This window comes from Ursus arctos, unplaced genomic scaffold, assembly GCF_023065955.2.
Source record: "Ursus arctos isolate Adak ecotype North America unplaced genomic scaffold, UrsArc2.0 scaffold_27, whole genome shotgun sequence".
NCBI classification, from domain to species: domain Eukaryota; kingdom Metazoa; phylum Chordata; class Mammalia; order Carnivora; family Ursidae; genus Ursus; species Ursus arctos.
This window is the reverse complement of record NW_026622952.1, coordinates 7,712,763-7,730,802: the sequence shown is the minus strand read 5'-3', so window position 1 is coordinate 7,730,802 and position 18,040 is coordinate 7,712,763. Positions and strand designations below refer to the sequence as shown.

General features: G+C 49.2%; 1 protein-coding gene across 2 annotated transcripts; it reads left to right on the top strand.

Annotated features, from left to right (window-relative positions):
• The first annotated feature begins 2,791 nt into the window (after positions 1-2,791).
• On the top strand, positions 2,792-18,040 carry ERLIN2 (ER lipid raft associated 2). 2 transcript variants are annotated; one of them, XM_026508354.4, is made up of 12 exons: positions 2,792-2,898; positions 4,094-4,215; positions 5,501-5,582; positions 6,660-6,706; positions 8,593-8,654; positions 8,822-8,947; positions 10,579-10,652; positions 10,816-10,874; positions 11,383-11,474; positions 12,323-12,412; positions 14,139-14,218; positions 14,595-18,040. In XM_026508354.4, the coding sequence occupies exons 2-12, from the start codon at positions 4,109-4,111 to the stop codon at positions 14,787-14,789; spliced, it is 1,014 nt and encodes a 337-aa protein (XP_026364139.1). In that variant the 5' UTR covers positions 2,792-2,898; positions 4,094-4,108; the 3' UTR covers positions 14,790-18,040. The 2 variants fall into 2 exon arrangements, with proteins under 2 accessions (XP_026364139.1, XP_026364140.1); XM_026508355.4 differs by having other exon boundaries at positions 2,893-3,180.

The window sequence follows — 18,040 nt, the reverse complement described above, 5'->3', positions numbered from 1 at the left end:
CCCTCTGCTGTACTTTTCATCTTCATGACTTAATTACTTTATAACCGGAAGTTCGTACCTCTTAATCCCTTTCACCTATTTCGCTTCCCCTGACCCACCTCACTTCTGGAAAGTACCAGTTTGTTCCCTGTGTTTGAGTCTGGTTTTTTGTTTGTTCATTTGTTTTGTTTTTCAGATTCCATATATAAGTGAAATCATATGGCGTTTGTCTTTGTCTGACTTATTTCACTTACCATAATATCCACCAGCTCCATCTGTGTTGTCACAAGTGGCGAAACTTCATTCTTTTTTTTTTTTTTAAGATTTTATTTTATTTGTCAGAGAGAGAAAGAGATACAGAGAGAAAGCACAAGCAGGGGGAGCAACAAAGGCAGAGGGAGAAGCAGACTCTCCACTGAGCAGGGAGCCTGATGTAGGGCTCGATCCCAGGACTCTGGGATCATGACCTGAGCCAAAGGCAGATGCTTAACCGACTGAGCCACCCAGGTGCCCCGAAACTTCGTTCTTTTTTAATGGCTGAGCAATGTTCCAATGTACCACATCTTCTTTATCCATTCATCCAGGGATGGCCACTTGGGCTGCTTTCATATCTTAGCTATCGTAAATAATGCTTCAATAAACATAGAGCTGCCTGTATCTTTTCAAATCAGCGTTTTCATTTTCTTTGGGTAAATACCCAGCAGTGGAATTACTGGATCATATGGTATTTCTGCTTTTAATTTTTTAGAAACCTGCATACTGCTTTCCACAGTGGTCATACCAATTTACTTACCTACCAACAGTGCACGAGGGTTCCCTTCTCATCACATCTTGACCAGCACCTGTTATTTCTTGTCTTTTTGAGTCTAGCCGTTCTGACGGGTGTGAGGTGTCATCTCAATGTGTGTGTGTGGGGGGGGGGTGCTTTCCTTGATTTGTCATTTACTGCTTGCAACAGTCCTAGAAGGTTCATACTATTATTACCCCCATTTTACAGATGAAGAAACTGAGGCCCAGACAGATTAACTCATTTTCCAAGGTCACACAGTTAATAAGAGGCGCGGGGTGGGGTGAAGAGGCAGGATTTAAACCCAGGCAGTCTGACTGTGGGGCATCTGCGCTTAACCACTACTCTTTACTGCAGGTTTTTAAGAAATGGATGTTTACAACACTTTTGTTAAACAAACCATCACAGGCTTACCTGCTTGATAATGCTGGAGATTGTCAGAAAACATCACAGGGGCCTTAAGAAAGTGATTTTCAGAAATTCTAGATCATCTGCTGAAGTTCCTCCCCAGCCTCTGGGCAAGGCCACAGGTAAACAACCCAGGCCTGGCAGAAACCTTCCTGAGAACAGAATCCCACAACTTCTACTCATAGTTCATTCCAAAGTTTAACAGTCAGGAAATTCTTAAATTACAACTAATTCAAATCCTTTATGCTGCAGGCTAAGCCCCATTCCTTGGGCTGATAAACCCCGATATTTCCATTTCTCTGACTCATTCACTCAACTATAAATAAACTTATGAAGCATGCCCAGCTGAATTATATGAACATGGAGAAAAAAAGCTCTTAGGTTCCGATAGGATCAATCAGGAGGTTGGTCAGCTGGCAGGAGGGGGGATTTGTAGAGACAAGGTGAGGAGACAGGAGCCCTCACTGACAGAGATGGGCACACAGAGCCCAGGCAGCACTGCGCAGCCCACTTGGGCGCTTAACCATACAATGCTGAAACATGCCAGCACAGACTCATCCAGAGCAAACCCAGCGCGAATGCCAAGCAGATATGCCTGGAAAACCAACGCTTTCCTTTCCCTGTGTCCTAAATCTGTCTACCACCACCATCTTGCCATCTTCTCTGTGCAAAAGCTTTTCATTTACTGAGCGCTGCAATTAAGTGGACTCTTTCACTTCTGCAAACAAAATAACTTCAGTGGCTGAATTCGAAACGCCCCAGTGTGACGCCGCTGCTGAACAGCCAAGGCTGCGGACCACGTGACGCCCTTTGACTGTGACACACGAGATCTAGATCCTGCTCCTGGGGCCACTACGCCTTCAGTCTGCGTTTACTGAGTACCTGAGCACCTCGAAGTGCAGAAGTGCAGACGCAGTCCCGGCCCTCAGGAAACCTCCCGTCCAGTCTGCGAGACGGGCGCACGCACCACCCACAGTGGACTGCGGGCAGGTGTTACAAAGGCAGGGAAGCTCCTGCTGTTAACCAAGCGCCGAGGAGGCTTTCATCCACTGTTACCCTCGCACCTCGCTGAGCTCAAGATTCTGTTCACTAAAACTGGGATAATAATTCCTTCTTCAGCTGTTGGATGGAGCTGTGGGGGCCTCAAAGGCCAAGGCTCCTAGAAAAGTATAAAGGGCAATTCAGAATAGGGGCTGTTTGTTGATGAACGACGGAATGGGGCTAATCCACGCATTAACAGACGTGCTAGGTTCCGCGGCGCCATAGGCCAGCGCGAGCCCAGGGCTAGAACGGTTGCAACTCGCTGGTACCTGTTCCGAAAAACAACACACTTGACCTAATGTGGGGGGGCAGGGAATCCAGAGCAAATTCCAAAGTTAGAACCTCGGAAAGCAACACCCTCAGTCACTCAGCACCCGCAGCCACGAGCGTCCTCCCCCACGTCACTCTCCAAGCACTCCGCACCGTCCCCACCCTGGAAACCCTAAACCGAGGTCTTGCCGGGCCGGACCGAGCCGCGGGCGCCCTCTGGCGGCCAGGCGCGGACTCTGACCGCTCGGAGCGCGGGGCGGGACTGACGAACTAAGGAGGGGCGTTCTTCTCGCGTGAACTAATGGCGTCATCAAAGCGACAGGCCCGGAAGGAAGTAGCGTGCGGAGGGCGTGGCGGTTTCTACGGTTGCACGGGGGTTCGGACGAGTACGGAGCGCCTGGAGGGACAGCCTGGTACGCGGCCCCCGCCCCTTAGTGTGCGCACTGGGCCTAGTTGAGGCTGCCGGCCGAAGCTCATCAGCCGTTCTCCCGGGCCCCAGCCCCAGCCAACTCTCTCCCTCAGGAGCGAGAAAGCAACCCCTTTCTGTTCCGTACCTTCCCCGCGAGCCCCAGGGAGCTTGGGACGCGCGACCCTCTCTCGGAAGAGGGCAGGGAAGGGGCGCGAGTTGGGGGCGGGGAGGGGGGGGCATTTGCAGAAAGGACGCAGCTGCAGATCGGTAGCTGGAGTCCGCTACGGTAAAATAAGCGCCTCGCAGACGTCTGAGCCTGAGTTATGTTAGCCCCGGGAGGCAGAATCCACGCCCTGCGCGGGTGGGCCCAGGCACGCCTGACTGTGAACTTTGCTGTCAGTTACCATCGTTTTTCTAGATCCTTCAGTGATCAGGAAACGAGTCTTTAGATGCCAGCTCTTTCTCATCCTGGTTCTTGAACGCAGTTGGACCCAGGTTCCCAGTCTTCCCACCCTGGGGAACCCTCTTTCTCCTCCAACCATGGGCTTGGGGACCTGTCAGGTGCAACGTGCCAGTCAAGTGTATGGGAGGGTGTATTCAGAGCCCTCTGCCGTTTAGATCCAAAGGAATAACTGGGAAGGTGGACGAAAGGCCAGAGAATCCCACCATGGGAATTCTGCTCACATGCTGTCTCTGTCACTCCAGCATCTGAAAGGAGTAAATAATGGTTTCCTTTGAAATGGCAGGCAATTAGGACTGGGAGGCTCTGACCAGAATTACATAGCCACAACTGCCTGTCATTTGACATCCTCTGTAATTTGGGCAACATACTGCAGCTGCCTCTCTTCCCTTTTACTAGTATGAGTGACTCCAGTGACAGCACATTCGTGTTCACAGGAAGAGAAGGCTGTGCTCTGAACACTGCCCAATTGGCACTGGTTCTCTCTTGGGGCCCGGCTGTATCTGGAGCCACTGCCTTCTCGGGGAGGTAGGGAATATGATTCCACAGCTAAGGAAGCAGTGGGAATGTTGCCTGAGAACAAGGAGGAAAAGAGTTGTAGATCTAGCCTTGTGTTCATCCTACAATAGGCTGGGTCTGAGCCACTTACAGGGAGCTCAGCTTAGTGAGGTCCTCTCCCTGTCATAGCTTTTCTCCTGCATGTCAGACCACACACGTTTTCCTGCGTCTTTTTCCCTAGGATAAAGGTTCGCTGATGGCTCAGTTGGGAGCAGTTGTGGCTGTGGCTACCAGCTTCTTTTGTGCATCCCTCTTCTCAGCCGTGCACAAGATAGAAGAGGGACATATTGGGGTGTATTACAGGTAAGGAAGAAACAGAAGCTTGCAACTCCCTGTGAAATGACTCTCTTTCCTAGTGACTGTCTAGCAGATGCTATTGATTATCTGTGTCTACTGAATAGAAGAGTCTTTAGATCAAGCTGTGGTGTCCGTGACCATGGAGGGAGACATACACACACACTCTTTAATGCACATATATAGATCTAAATATAAAACTTAGAAGTCTTAAGTTGATGCCATGGGTGGTGAACGATAAATGCATCTAGAGATTTAGAGACAAAATCTAAAGGAAACGGGTGCTTACAGATCCTCTCTGAAACATTGTTTTCTCCTACATCCCTTCTGGGCATCTTGGTGCCACAAGGTTACCTCCAATGAGCACCAGCTCTTGATGGCAACTTGAGGAGCTGGTCTGCTCTGCTAATGTGTACCCGCTCTTGAAAATTAACATTTCAGCAAAAAAGAAGAATCCTGCAGATTGATCTCTGTCAATCAAGGCAAGCCGTAGGGTCATGATTCTTACAAGAAAGGGCACCATTGCGTCACTGTTTATATTACTGCTCTTTTTTTGAAAAAAAAAATGTATTTTTTCCTTCATAATGCAAAGCAAAGAAGCACTTATAAATCTTGGGTTGCTTTTCTTGCAGTCACCTCCATGACCAAGTTTTTTTCTTTAAGTCTTTTACAAACTCCTTAATATGTGCCCAAGATGCTTATTCCTGGATTGCCAATAGCAAGTTCTAGAAGCCTTATTGGGCTCCACTCTCCCCTTTATTTCTCCCCACCTTCTGCTCATATGTCCTCAAAAAAGGCTTTTAATTTTGTTACCCTTTACATATAACGGTTCTAAACGTAATTCTACTGCCCAAAAAAGGTATGTAAATGATTTTTAAAGCATCCTTAAAATTAGTCTTTTGGTTGTTCATGTCCCTGGACCCCAACATTAGTGCCGTTAGTTGATAAATATGTTACTGGATTTAACTACCCCGTGTATTGCCACAAACTCAGCGGGTATGACAAAGTAAAATAGACTTCCTCTTCTGTTAGGGATTGCCAGGGGTCCTGCTGTCTCCATTCCACTTCACCCATGTGCCTGTTTTTCCTGCCACAAAAGCGTGAATAATGGTTTTATGTTTTGCCATCAGGCTTCCTAGAATATTAGGGTTGAGCTGAGAGGTGGGGGTCTGTGGACATGGCTCAGGCCCATGTCAATCTGTATGAAATGTTTATGGGGCTGTAGAGAAGGTCAGTGCAACTAGCATTGCTGTAATTGATACCTCTTGCTAAACTGCCTCTCTCTCCTCTACAGAGGGGGAGCCCTCCTGACTTCCACCAGCGGCCCAGGTTTCCATCTCATGCTTCCTTTCATCACATCATATAAGTCTGTGCAGGTAAACGGGCTCGTGGGGCATATTTGGGCCACTGCAGGTTTGGGGTGTTGGCAAACACATAATTTGGAATTATTTCCCATTAGATGAGTATAATGCCTATTCAAAGAATCGTGTGTGTGTGTGTGTGTGTGTGTGTGTGTGTATTAGTATCGTATGTATATATAATGAGGCTTCATGAACCACATACTCTAGAGCTTTATTTGATTGTTGAAATAGTTGAGTGGGGTCATTGCCTTGGCCCATAAGCCCCAGCTGGGAATTATTTCTTCACTTCAAGGTAGAGCCAGAGAAGAATCTATTCCGAATTTATAGAAGGAAGAGTAGGGTGTGTGTGTCTGTGTTTTCAATCACAGGCTACCAAGATAAATGGAAATAAAACGTGGTAATTGTGAAGTTCTTATTTGAACTTCATAGATGTGAACATAGTTTGGGGGGTGGGGGGAGAGGAAAGCTGGACTTGGTGAAGGGAAATGACATCTAAAGGAGGAGTAGGATTAGTGATGGCAGATGCAAAGTCTGGCTAAGATAGACTAGCCGTCTTTGAAATATGTCCAGCTAAGAAGGATAAGGAGATTCAGAGGATGACTTTCGAACTGACCCAGGAAGATGTCCTGGGACACGTCCTCAGCATTCTCCCTGTTCATTCCTTCTGCCATTTCCTGTGCTTGATGGTGCTCAGAGGGCATTTGTGCCCAGAATCTTAGGAGTCTCACAGTAATGCCGAGAAGGGGCTGAGGCAAGTTAAATACAGAATCCTCTTGTTTCAAGACTAGTAAAGGAAGACAATAGGGGTAAAGACAGGTCTTAGGACTCCAATCCAGGGTCTTTTTTACTAAATCATTATTACTACACTTGATCATATGGTGATTCACTTACAGTGAAGCTGGGGTAGGTACCTTTGTTCATCTGAGTCTCACACCCTGTGTAAATAAGGAGAATTAGGTGGAGTATTCATGTTTAACAAGGCCAAAGCTCAACCCAGATAACCTCAAGGACCGGCCGTTCGGGATTCCAAAACTAAGTTACTGTGCTCGTCACTGCCCATTTTACAGTATTTTATGTCTCCTCTATTTCTAGACCACTCTGCAGACTGATGAGGTGAAGAATGTGCCTTGCGGGACTAGGTAAGGTGCCTGGAGTGAAGCAGTTAAACCTATGTCAGCGGAAGGGCTGTCTGGCTGCAGGTAGAGACAGTGAAAGGAGAAGCATTTCTTCTCGGTGGTTCTTACCAAGTTCCCTGCCTCCTCGCTACCTAGGTTCTGATTTGACTAGGACGTGCAGTGCAGTAGGGAAAATGACAGAAGGTAGACAGCTTCAGGAGGGCCTGGAATGCTGTGCTGAGTGTGGGCTTTTTCTGTTCCAAGTGAAGATCCACTGAAAGCTTTCAGCAGATAAATGACTTGATAGAGGAGAATAAGTTTAGCATAACCGGCTATGGAGCATGTCATAAAGGTAGGGGGTGACCTCAGGGTCTGGAAATCCAGACAGAGCACCACTCTAGTGGTCTGGTTGAAAAGAAAGAAGGTCTGAACTGGAGCAGAGTCACAGACCAGCACCACTAGGAAACATTCCGGCAGATCCAGAATTAGGACATTGCACAGGACAGCTGGCCTGCTTGCATCACAAGGAGGAGCTTTGGGTTGAAAAGGGGACCTGAGAGACATAAACAAAGCAATGGTGAGCCTTAATTAGAACTTGGTTCAAAAATACCATCTATGAAAGACAGGGGGACGGGATTAGTCAGCTCGGGCGGCCATAGGAGAGCGCCACAGACTGAGTGGAAACTCAGAGTCCAAGGTGCCAGCAGGGTTGGTTTCTGGCGAAGCCTCTTTTCCTCGCTTGCAGATGGTGACTTCGCCGTGTCCTCATGTGGCCTTTCCTCGGTGCACGCAGGGAGAAAATGCCTCTTTTCCTTTACCAGTCCAATCAGGTTGGGCCCCCACCCCAGTGACCTCATGGAGCCTTAATTACCACCTTATGGCCCTATCTCAGTACACAGTCGCAAGGGAGTTTTAGAGTTTTAGCAAATGGACTTTTGGAGGGCACACAATGCAGTCCATAACAGGAACAACTGGGGGAAATTGGAATAAGGATCTGGTATTAGAGGCTGTTAAGAAATTACTGCTAATTTTCTTAGGTTTGGGAATGGAGTTAGACTACATAGGAGAATGTCATAATCAGTGAGTGTTGCCCACGAACGTGTTAAGGGGGAAAGAGTATCATGACTGCAGCTTACTCAGAAACGTTCAGCATAGGGGCGCCTGGGTGGCGCAATCGTTAAGCGTCTGCCTTCGGCTCAGGGCGTGATCCTGGCGTTCTGGGATCGAGCCCCACATCAGGCTCCTCCGCTGGGAGCCTGCTTCTTCCTCTCCCACTCCCCCTGCTTGTGTTCCCTCTCTCACTGGCTGTCTCTCTCTGTCAAATACATAAATAAAATCTTTAAAAAAAAAAAAAGAAAGAAATGTTCAGCATAAAAAAGCAGATCAATCTGTAAGGTAAAATGGTAACACTTGCTAAATTTAGGTGTTTGTGTATGGACGTTAGTTGTATTCTTTCAATGTTTATGCGTAAAATTATTTATAATGAATTTTTGCGGGGAAAGGGAAGTGCTGAACCAAAGCGATGGTGAAGACAGTGAGAAACAGTAACCATAAAATCCCACTGTGGCCCTCTAAGTCCTGAGAATTCCTTGACTTGACTTCTCCCTTCAATGGATTGCTTTAATCCAAAGGCATTGCAGAGTCACCAGATAAGAACTATTCTTTTCTTACTGGCACCCAGAAGTTTCACTTTTCTCCTTATGGAGCTATTTTGAGGAGGTGTGGTTTCTCGGGAGATTGTGTTCTGGCTCTGAGCTCGGCAGATACCTACCTGGAGACCTGTCATCCTTCTGGCCTCCCATGAACTCCTCTGCTCCTTTCCTGCCGAGTCACACACCCGATGCCGTCACCTAGAGACGGCACTATATTCCAGAGCCAGCTGCTGACTTTGTTCATTCCTCCCCCAACAGTGGTGGTGTGATGATCTACTTTGACCGAATTGAAGTGGTGAACTTCTTGGTCCCAAATGCAGGTACGCTTTTCCAGTTGACCTTCACCCCTGGCTTACCTTGCCCAGCATGTCCCTCCACCACGCCCCTCACCCCAGGTCTGTCCCAGCACCTCAGGCAGGGAGAGCCGCTGTATCTGAGAAAGGGAGGCCTGCCTTTTCTGACTCTGCGATCCCGCCCTCCCTGTCAGTGTATGACATCGTGAAGAACTACACTGCCGACTACGACAAGGCCCTCATCTTCAACAAGATCCACCATGAGCTAAACCAGTTCTGCAGTGTGCATACGCTTCAGGAGGTCTACATTGAGCTCTTTGGTAAGAAATCCGCCACTGGCCGTAGCATGGCTCAGCTACTGTTTCCCCCGCCGCCTGCTTCTGAGCTACCGTTGGGGAGGACGGGTTGTGACGGACAGGAAGTGTCAAAGAACCCGGTGCTTGGGAACTGGTCCCAAGGGAAATTTCTAGAAAATGTTGATGACAGTGGCAGAAGATCGTGAAAGCAAGTGAGCCTTGGGCACAGGAATCATGGTGGACTAGAGGACTCCTGGCCCAAATCAGAGGACTAGAAAGCAGGGCGTTCCCACTGTCCCTAAAACAGCGTTCTGTAATGAAGACAGGGTCCATTCTAAAAGAACCTTAGAGATTATCTAGTCCAACAGCCTCATTTTCAGATAAGGGGACTGAGGCCCCAAGGAGAAAGTTGCAGAGCTAGTTGGTAGCAGAGCTGAGGCTAAAACCTCCCTCTCCTGGCTCTCACTTCAGAGTGCTTCTCGGCCCACCACACTGAATGAAGGGCCCCCGGGAAAGGTGAGGAGGACGGTAGGGTTCACATTTAATTCTAGAAGTGGGACAAGGACCGTAGCTGCTTAAAGTTCCTGGTTTCTTTAAGCCTGTACTCACGGAGATGAATAGGAAAACACGTAAAAGAATCCATGTGCTTAAGTACACACTTTTTGACCTTTTTAACCAGTCAAAGTAAACATAGCCTGACTTTAGCAACAAGAGAAACAGTTCAGTAATTGTTCTAGCTCTTTTGTGGTTAAGTGTTCTGTTTAAGCTTGCTGCCAGAAGTTTTCTAGTGGCCAATGCTGAAAATAAATGATAGTGTAACAACTGTTCTTGATACTAGGACGGGACAGTGATTTTTCCCAGGAATCTTCATTAAAAAGGACCCTGAGAGAGGGCATCCGAAGACCCCAGCCAGAGAGGGCCGCTGGGGGCACTGCACTATCCCAGCCAGAAGGGGGGATCAGTCAGCACTCTTCCTACACTGGCCCATGAAACAGCTCCCATGTGAATTCCAGTAAGAGCAGTCAGGGCCAAAGCAAACGGCGTATCAGAAGACTCGGGCTCATTTCCAGGACCATAAATTTTCAGCCCCCACCCGCCGTATTCTTTGATGGAGTTCTTAATGGAAATAGTCTTCGCTGGGGCTTTCGTGGACGTCAGAGTCCGTTTTTCTTTTAGAAACTTCTAAAATGACTAGATTTCAATGGCTTGGCTCTCTTCGAACTACCTAGCACAGCCACTCCACCTTCCTTCCTCTTGAAAACGGGTGCCTGCCTTCTTTTTAGCTGCTGTAGTCTAGGGAAAGGCTGCCGCCTGACTCGAGAAATGTGCAAGAATTGTTTGTTCTTTTTCTTATTAAAGCTCAGTTTCCTTTTGGAAACTGGTTGCTATTTTCTGCAGCCTCTGTGATTTTATCTGGAGGCCACAGGAAAAGGATACTCTCACTTTCAGCTTGCGTAGAGGGGCTGCATAGGCACGTTGCTTTGAAAGATGTGCCCGGGGGTCTTCGGATTTCTGGGCTCTGATGAGCACTCTAGCCCCTTTGCCTGTCAGGTACATTCTCGAGCTGGTGTTTCCGTTTGCCCTGTACCCCCATACTTTCCTCCCCCCTGCCTACACAGTGTGACAACAACGTTTTCTGTCTTTCTTGATTGCAGATCAGATTGACGAAAACCTCAAGCTAGCTTTACAACAGGACCTGACCTCCATGGCCCCCGGGCTTGTCATCCAAGTAAGCATTGCCACAGGGGGGCGCACCTCTGCGGAAGGCCCACCCCCGCCCCCTTCCAAGGGATATTGTTTTTTTGCGCAGGAAGATCAAGGGCCAGTGGGAGCTGCTTCTGCCCCTCAGCACCCTCACCTTCACATCACGTGCTATTTTTATTCTTCTCCAGGCTGTGCGGGTGACCAAGCCCAATATACCTGAGGCGATCCGCAGAAACTACGAGTTGATGTGAGTGTTCCCTCTGCCCAAGCTGTGCCCACCACTCTCTCCCACACCCCCGCCTCATCCCATCCCCGAGTTAACCGAGGCCGAGCCAGGTGCTTCTTCCCCTTCCTGAGTGTTCGCGTCGCTCTGGGCTCCGTAACTGTGATGGAGAACCACGGGAGAAGCCCTTGCAAGCAGTGATGCTGTCAGAAGGGCCAGGGGGCGTTGTTTGTGCGTCATGGCTCACACCAAAGAAGGTGGAGTGAAAGGTGGTTAAGTGGGCAGGCAGGTGCATTTTACCGAAGTAAATTACGCTTTATTTCCCACAAATGAGTTATTTTGGAGAACGAGAGCCATGTTACTGTTGCCACAGATCTGCTTGTACTTGGGACGTCGAACAGCCTTCCAGGAGAGAGTGAGAACTCAGTGTGCCTCTCCTCGGCAGACGTCCGGCTTCTCCGGGGGACAGTGAAGTTCCTCGGCAGCTTTGGCCATGGCGGCCTCACAGCTGCTTCCTTTTTTGTCCCTGCAGGGAAAGCGAGAAGACGAAGCTTCTCATTGCAGCCCAGAAACAGAAGGTGGTGGAGAAGGAAGCCGAGACGGAGCGGAAGAAGGCCCTCATCGGTCCGAATGTGGTTCTGCGATCCCCTTACAGGGCGACGGGGCTGGAGGGGTTGGCGGGAAGCTGCGAGGTAGCCTCGGGCCCAGTTAGATCACACGGTCCTCCACACCCTTACCCAGGCACAGGAGTGCCTTTCATACTCCCGGAAGCAAAGCTGAAGTCGTCAGATCGTGGCCAGGGGCAATGAGTTTTGAGTCTCCCCTTATCTCTGAAATGAAAGGAACCTTTCCTGTTAATTCTTAATGGGTAACAATAATGGCTCATACCTATCCAGCAGGTATCATGAGCCATGTACTTTCCTAAGCACTTACGTGTGAATTACCTCACTCCTCACAACCACGAGGTGAGGTAGGTACTATCGTTAACCTCATTTCCCTGAACCGAAGACCAGAGGGGTTAAATAACGTGCCCGGGTCATACGGCAAGTAAGTGGTGGAAACGGGGTTCAGCCCCAGGGACTCCGTCCAGAGCCTGGTTCGTAACCACTATACCAGATTATCAACTGCTACTAACTGGCTCCCAAAGTGAAGCAGCAGGAAGAAACTATTCAGACAGTATCTTATTCCTTAGACTCTCCCTTCAGGAGAAGTGCCCTTGTGACCTAGGGCAGAGGTTAGGGCTTGCTCCTCGCTTTCATCGGAGGGCCCAGGTCTCCCCATTTACCGTCTTGTGCTGATGTCATGGTACCGCGCTCACTGATACAGTCCACGTGTGCCTGTCACAGTGTCCCTCAGGGGCTCTCCCTCTGAGCTAACCCACCAGCCTGCATCAGGGACTCAGGAAAGGTGAAAGTTAGCCCAGCTTTTGAAATACCAGCACTCTGAACCTTTTCTCAACTTCATTTCTGTAGAGGCAGAAAAGGTGGCTCAGGTCGCAGAAATCACCTATGGGCAGAAGGTGATGGAGAAGGAGACGGAGAAGAAGATTTCAGAAATTGAAGGTGAGCACAGGTGAAGTGAATGCCCAAGGTTTCCTCATGCCCCACCCTGTGACAAGGGGTGGGAGAGTCATTTTCTTTGCTCTTTCACCTTTGTTCTAAGATGTGATGATTTCTTTGGAAAATCACTTTTTCTCTGTGCTTTGGGTCGAGATTGGGGGAGATACAGGCCAGGCTGGTGTCAGTTTCCCACTTCAGAGAGCATTCACTCACTCAACGGATGTCCACGGAGTGCGGCCAGGCATGCTTGTGTTAGGCCTAAGAAAAAAGGGAATCGTTTCAGTCCCTGCTGTCTGGGAAGGGTCTCAGAGCCTTGGAAGTGAGCGAAGAGGGGAGGCCGGAACAGCACGTCCTCCCTGTGCCTTCCCTGGCCCCCTTGCATGGCCGCGAACACCACAGCTGTGGTCTCTAAGTCTGCTCTCGGCAACCCCTGTAGTGGATACCAAGGCAGGTGTGACAAGGACACCTTTTCAGTACCAGCAACACTGGAGCTGGAGAAAATGTTTTCTTTGCTGGCTTTTCTGAACATTAGTCAACTTCAGTTCCCTGCCCCCTAAGGCCTCAGCTCGTTCGCACCACCTACCCTTTCCTTCATGCGGTGCCTTAAATCAAGCAAATTCTAGGACAAAAAATGGGACCTCGAGGCCAGCTTCAAAGTGCGGTGTCCACTTGTAGTCACTATGGGGCCTGCCAGGCTTTGCGGGGTCCCGGTGAGGAGCCAACTAGGATTTTACAGATCAGTGGCTCCTCATTAGGGAGCTCTTAGCAAAACAAGACATTTTTATTTCTTAAAAAACATGTCATCAGGTGCTCAGGCCACTTGAGTGGGCCGCATGCAGCCAGCACCCCAGCCAGACGGCACATTCCTTCTGCCCAGGGCCGCGCTGAGGGTGTGCAGTAAGGACCCACCACAGACTGGCCGTTCTTCCTGGCTTCGGGCTGTGGATACGACTCACAGGAGGCTGGCCTCATTCCCAAGGCAAGGGAGCAAGCATCAGAAAGTCTGCATCAGCTTGACAGAAAGCTAGTCAACGCGGATGAAGGCAGCGTGTCGCGTGCACAGTGGAAGTTGAAATAGGTCTTCAGCCAAACAGGTGGTAGTCTGGACCGTGGCATGTAGTTCCCGTATTTAGAGTTCTGCCAGCTTAACCACTGTTAACGAGTACCTTTTTTGAAATGACAGGTGGAAATAAAAAGGGAAATGAAGTTGGAGAGGGACCGAGCTGTTTTCTGTTTGTAGCATTCGGTTTGGGGTGGAGCCCCCTCCGGCTGTAGTCCGAGCCACGGCTGGGCTCCTGGTGCTTTTGCTGTGCAGCCCAAGAGGGATGAGGTGGGGAGCTCTGGAGCTGGAGGTGGGACAGGGCCCCACGCGTCTTCCCCGCCAGGAAGCGGCAAGAGGAGTAAGCGCGTGGGAACGGGAAGTGTCTCTTGGCAGCCGTGCTCTTCCCGAGACTGCTGTCACGGGTGTTGCTGGGCACGGCAACAGATGGCTCATCGTTAGTCCCCACCACGGGGAGATGCCGTGCAAGCACCTCTTCGGTATGGTTGATTTTCACAGCGACTTGTGAAATAGGAAGCAATGCCTCTTTCCGCATTTCACGGAGGAGGAAACCAAAGCACAGAGGAAAAAGAGCGGTCTGCCCAAGGTCACAGAGGCAGTCGGGGGAAGGTACCAGGGCCCGGTGTCCTGGTGGCCTCTGCACTGCCCTGTCTGCCCTCTTGCCCTCAGATGCTGCGTTTCTGGCCCGGGAGAAGGCAAAGGCTGACGCGGAGTGCTACACCGCCATGAAGCTCGCCGAGGCCAACAAGGTAAAGCCCGGGGCCCCGTGGGGAAGAGAGGGAGGGTGTATTTGGGTTTGGGCCAAAGCTCCCGGTGTGGGATGGCCGGCACCACCACCAGAGCCCCTCCTGGCCGGAAGGGATGGCCGCTGTGCTGTGGGGGACAGGGGCTGCCCTTTCCCTGAGCCGAGCCCCAGCAGAAGTTTAATTGTTGTGTGAGAGACGGAAACAGCCCTGACCTCGCAGGTCCATTAGGGCTCTGTCACTACGAGAGCAGTGAGGCCAGGAAGAGTCGAGAGGGCACATCGCTTTGACAGAGACCCTCTCCCTGTGAAGAGTGAAGGGTGCCACCCGGGCCCTTCTCGAGGCCGGCCGCACCTCGTCTCCTGCCGTCTGTTTCTTGCAGCTGAAGCTGACCCCTGAGTATCTGCAGCTGATGAAATACAAGGCCATCGCGTCCAACAGCAAGATCTACTTTGGCAAAGACATCCCGAACATGTTTGTGGACTCTGCGGGCCGCCCGGGCAAGCAGTTCGAGGGGCTGGCTGACAAGCTGAGTTTCGATGACGAGCCCTTGGACGTAGACCCTGAGGAGAACTGACGGTGTTTGTACACAACCTCGGATGACACTTAAAAGAGATCTTTATTTTTTAATGATGAACCGGGATGCTCCTCCCTCCCACACTACCTGCTTTGACTCTCTTCCACATTCTGTGGTGAAAAAAGAAGAAACGGATTTAAATCTATTCCCCTTCCTGGGAAGGGAGGGCGGGGATTGATGATTTGGGGTCTTATTCAGGTAAGCGGGTTAGGTGACTTCTGTTAAGGTGGGTGAACCATGGGCTTGACCTTTGACCTCCAGACACTAATTTTAGCCCTTTGAAGCTGGCTTAAGTAGGGATTCGATCATCACAGAGTGGGAGCAATAGAGGGTGTTGCCTGCAGGTGATCTGCGGTCCCAGATTTGGGGCGACGCGGTCCAGTCTTCTCACCTCTGCCTCCAGGGCGGGAGGTGCCTGCGGTCGGGGCTCAGCACCTGGGCAGCTGCGGGCTCGCGAGTGTGCCAGCAGAGCCGGGGGGCACCAGCCGCGGAGGACGTTGGGCTCTGCTGGTATTTTTGTGGGCATACATGAATTTAGAGGCACGCTCTCCCGAGCCCTCACGAGGAAGGACTGGTGCTAGGTTTTGCGAGCTTTTCTCTCCTACCCTCCTTGCCCCAGGGCTTAAAGAGCCGTGGTTTCTGACTACATTCCAGAGTCCGGGTTTGGGCACCAGCCCACAATTCTTCTTAAAACTTTTCACCTCTTCTGCGACATGGGTTTTTTTTCCCCCCTCGAATCTGTTCGTTGATTCCACTCAGCATTAGGAAGATAGGAACAAACGACCCAAGTGTCTTACCGCTGCTGAAGGGTCATCGTTCCATCTCTCGGCCACCGTGGTACCTGCTTGGCAAACTGCGTATGTTCCTTGAGAGCTGGTGTCTGTCTTACTGTGAGGTTCTGTGTCGAAGAGCTCTTCTGGGGGCGGAGGAAGGTCACCTGAAGGATCTCCTCGTCTTAATGCTGGTGGTCCGTCTGACAGATAAAAGGGAGCCCACTAAGTAGCATATGTTCTGAAGCCTAGGGTGCCGACAGCCACACAGGGGTCAGACTGAACGCTCTCTCTCCAGAGACAGCTGTGGGGTACACGTCAAGAGTTCGTGCCCAGGTCCCTGGATCGGAAGGGCTGCATCAAAATCTGTTCATATGTTTTGGGGGGTTTCTTTCGTTTCTAATTAGGAAGATTTTGTGTCACTCTGAGAGATTTGGGATAGAGGAGAACAAACATGAAAGAAAGGTTTTCTTGTATCCTGAGATTGGAGTGGGAGGAGGGGGTCCAGCTTAGGTAGGCTGTGAGTTGTGTACCAGATCGTTAGGCTATCCCCGTTTAACTTGCAGGAACGTTGGTATTTTCCATGACAAATTCTGGCTTAGGATCTGGCCCTGTAATTAGCTGCCCTCCCCACCGCTACCACCAAAGAAACTACCATTGTACCCCTTTTCGCTCAGTGATACTATGAACGATACTTTCTGGCACAGATCCCCACCTCATTTTTGGGTCCCCTGCCCAGACTTCTGCTTTACTGAATGGCCCCAGAATCCGGGCCAGCTTGCTCCCAAGTAGCATCAGGCTTCTTGAGAGTTTGGGGAGCCTCCAGCCTGCTTAGTTAGAAACAAAATGTTAACTCCTCTTAATTCATATGTTGCCCATTCCTGTTCTAATTGCTGGGACTTAGAATTCTCAAACCACTGGTCCTGGTCACACTTTGTGCAAGCAGCCGGCCGTTCATGGGCATGATGGATTTTAATGTGCTCAGAAGTGCTTGCAGAAGACAGTCAGTCTCCCAAGGCCAACATAGGCTATCCATTGTTCAGATACACTCACCCTCCCATCCCAGTGCCATTAACCACTTGTAGGAGAACACGACCCATGACATCCGGCATCCCCGATTTTCGTACTTGCTCCCTGTACTCCGAGACTTGCTGCCTGGGCCTCAGAAAACACTACTTCAGTAGAATAAAAAGCACGCTGTCTCCGCCTCTGACTAGCACGTTTGCTCAGGCTCTTCGCTTGAAAGCCCACTACTAACATCCTGTGATGGCTTGTCCCTTGCACTAGATACACTCGAACCACCAAAGAGCCTCAATAAAGTAAAATCGCACTGCCCCTGCCTCCCTCAATGCTAATGTTGCCCCCTCTTGGAACAAAAAACAGAAATGTCATAGTGCCCCCTCAGTTTAAATTCCATGGTTATCTGTTCCTGCCTGAGTCGTCAAATCATGGAAGTCAGCGGTTTCCTCAGCATGGGACAACTAACGAATCTGTGCGACTCTGTGTCTTCAGCACTCACTAGAAAATCTGATCTTCAAACATTTGAATTCTAAACACGTAAAATGTGACAGCCTACACTTTTGTAGGTAGTAGTGTCATGGCTGCTATTTGTAAACAGAACTTCTATCAAAACAAGTAACTGTTTATAAAATTCAGTTTTTGTAGGATTTTTCCAAGGAAAAGTCACCTTGGTTGAATGTTTCTCATTAAACTTTACAGAAGTGGTTCATACTTAGTACTGTTTTTAATCACTTTTTTAATATAAGGACAGAATATTTGCAAGGAAGCCAAAGTTTGTTAATAATTTTTATATGACTAAAATAAAATAAATTTGAAGGGATCTGTGGTCATATTAACTTGAAGGAGGAAAAAAACATAATTGAAAGAATTTTGGCAATATATTGATCCCAAAAAAAGTTGTTTTCTAAATGATCTGTTGTAATTACTGTGGGTCTATGTATCTTTCAGCACTGATGACTTTGCCATTTCCAGAGAGTAAGTAGTGAAAGTAAGATCGTCGTCTTTACTGACTTACCAATTTAAGTTTGGTTGAAGATAATCCTCAGTTGAGAATAAACCTGTGTGTTGGCTGGTGGCTGCTCTGTGTCTGTGAACTTAACTGGCTACTTCATTAGTTCTGCTCAGTAGGGTTCGAGCCACTATTTCTATTGCTTCCTTAGAAAAGAGGTAATAGCCAACCAGTTTGTGTTTGTATTTCCATTTCTTTTTATTTCTGCTTTTGTGTAAGCTGGTGATTGAACAGTCAAAATCAGTTCTACTTTCAAAGAGCCCCAGCAGGTTAATGACCCCCTTTGTAAACGAGAAGTGATTTTTGTTACATTAATCACTCTATAAAAAATATGCTGGATTAATTACCTTGGGTTGATAGCTGGAGGAATTGTTTTAGACGACATGAAAGGTGTGAATTTATATCTCAGTTTTATTTTCAGTCTTGCTAAATAAAATCATTCTTCTTTGTAA

Coding starts and splice junctions, on each gene's coding strand:
- ERLIN2 (XM_026508354.4), top strand. CDS start 4,109: ATGGCTCAGTTGGGAGCAGTTGTGGCTGTGGCTACCAGCTTCTTTTGT. Junction 6,707..8,592: donor AATGTGCCTTGCGGGACTAG/GTAAGGTGCCTG, acceptor CTCCCCCAACAG/TGGTGGTGTGATGATCTACT. Junction 14,219..14,594: donor AGCTCGCCGAGGCCAACAAG/GTAAAGCCCGGG, acceptor TGTTTCTTGCAG/CTGAAGCTGACCCCTGAGTA.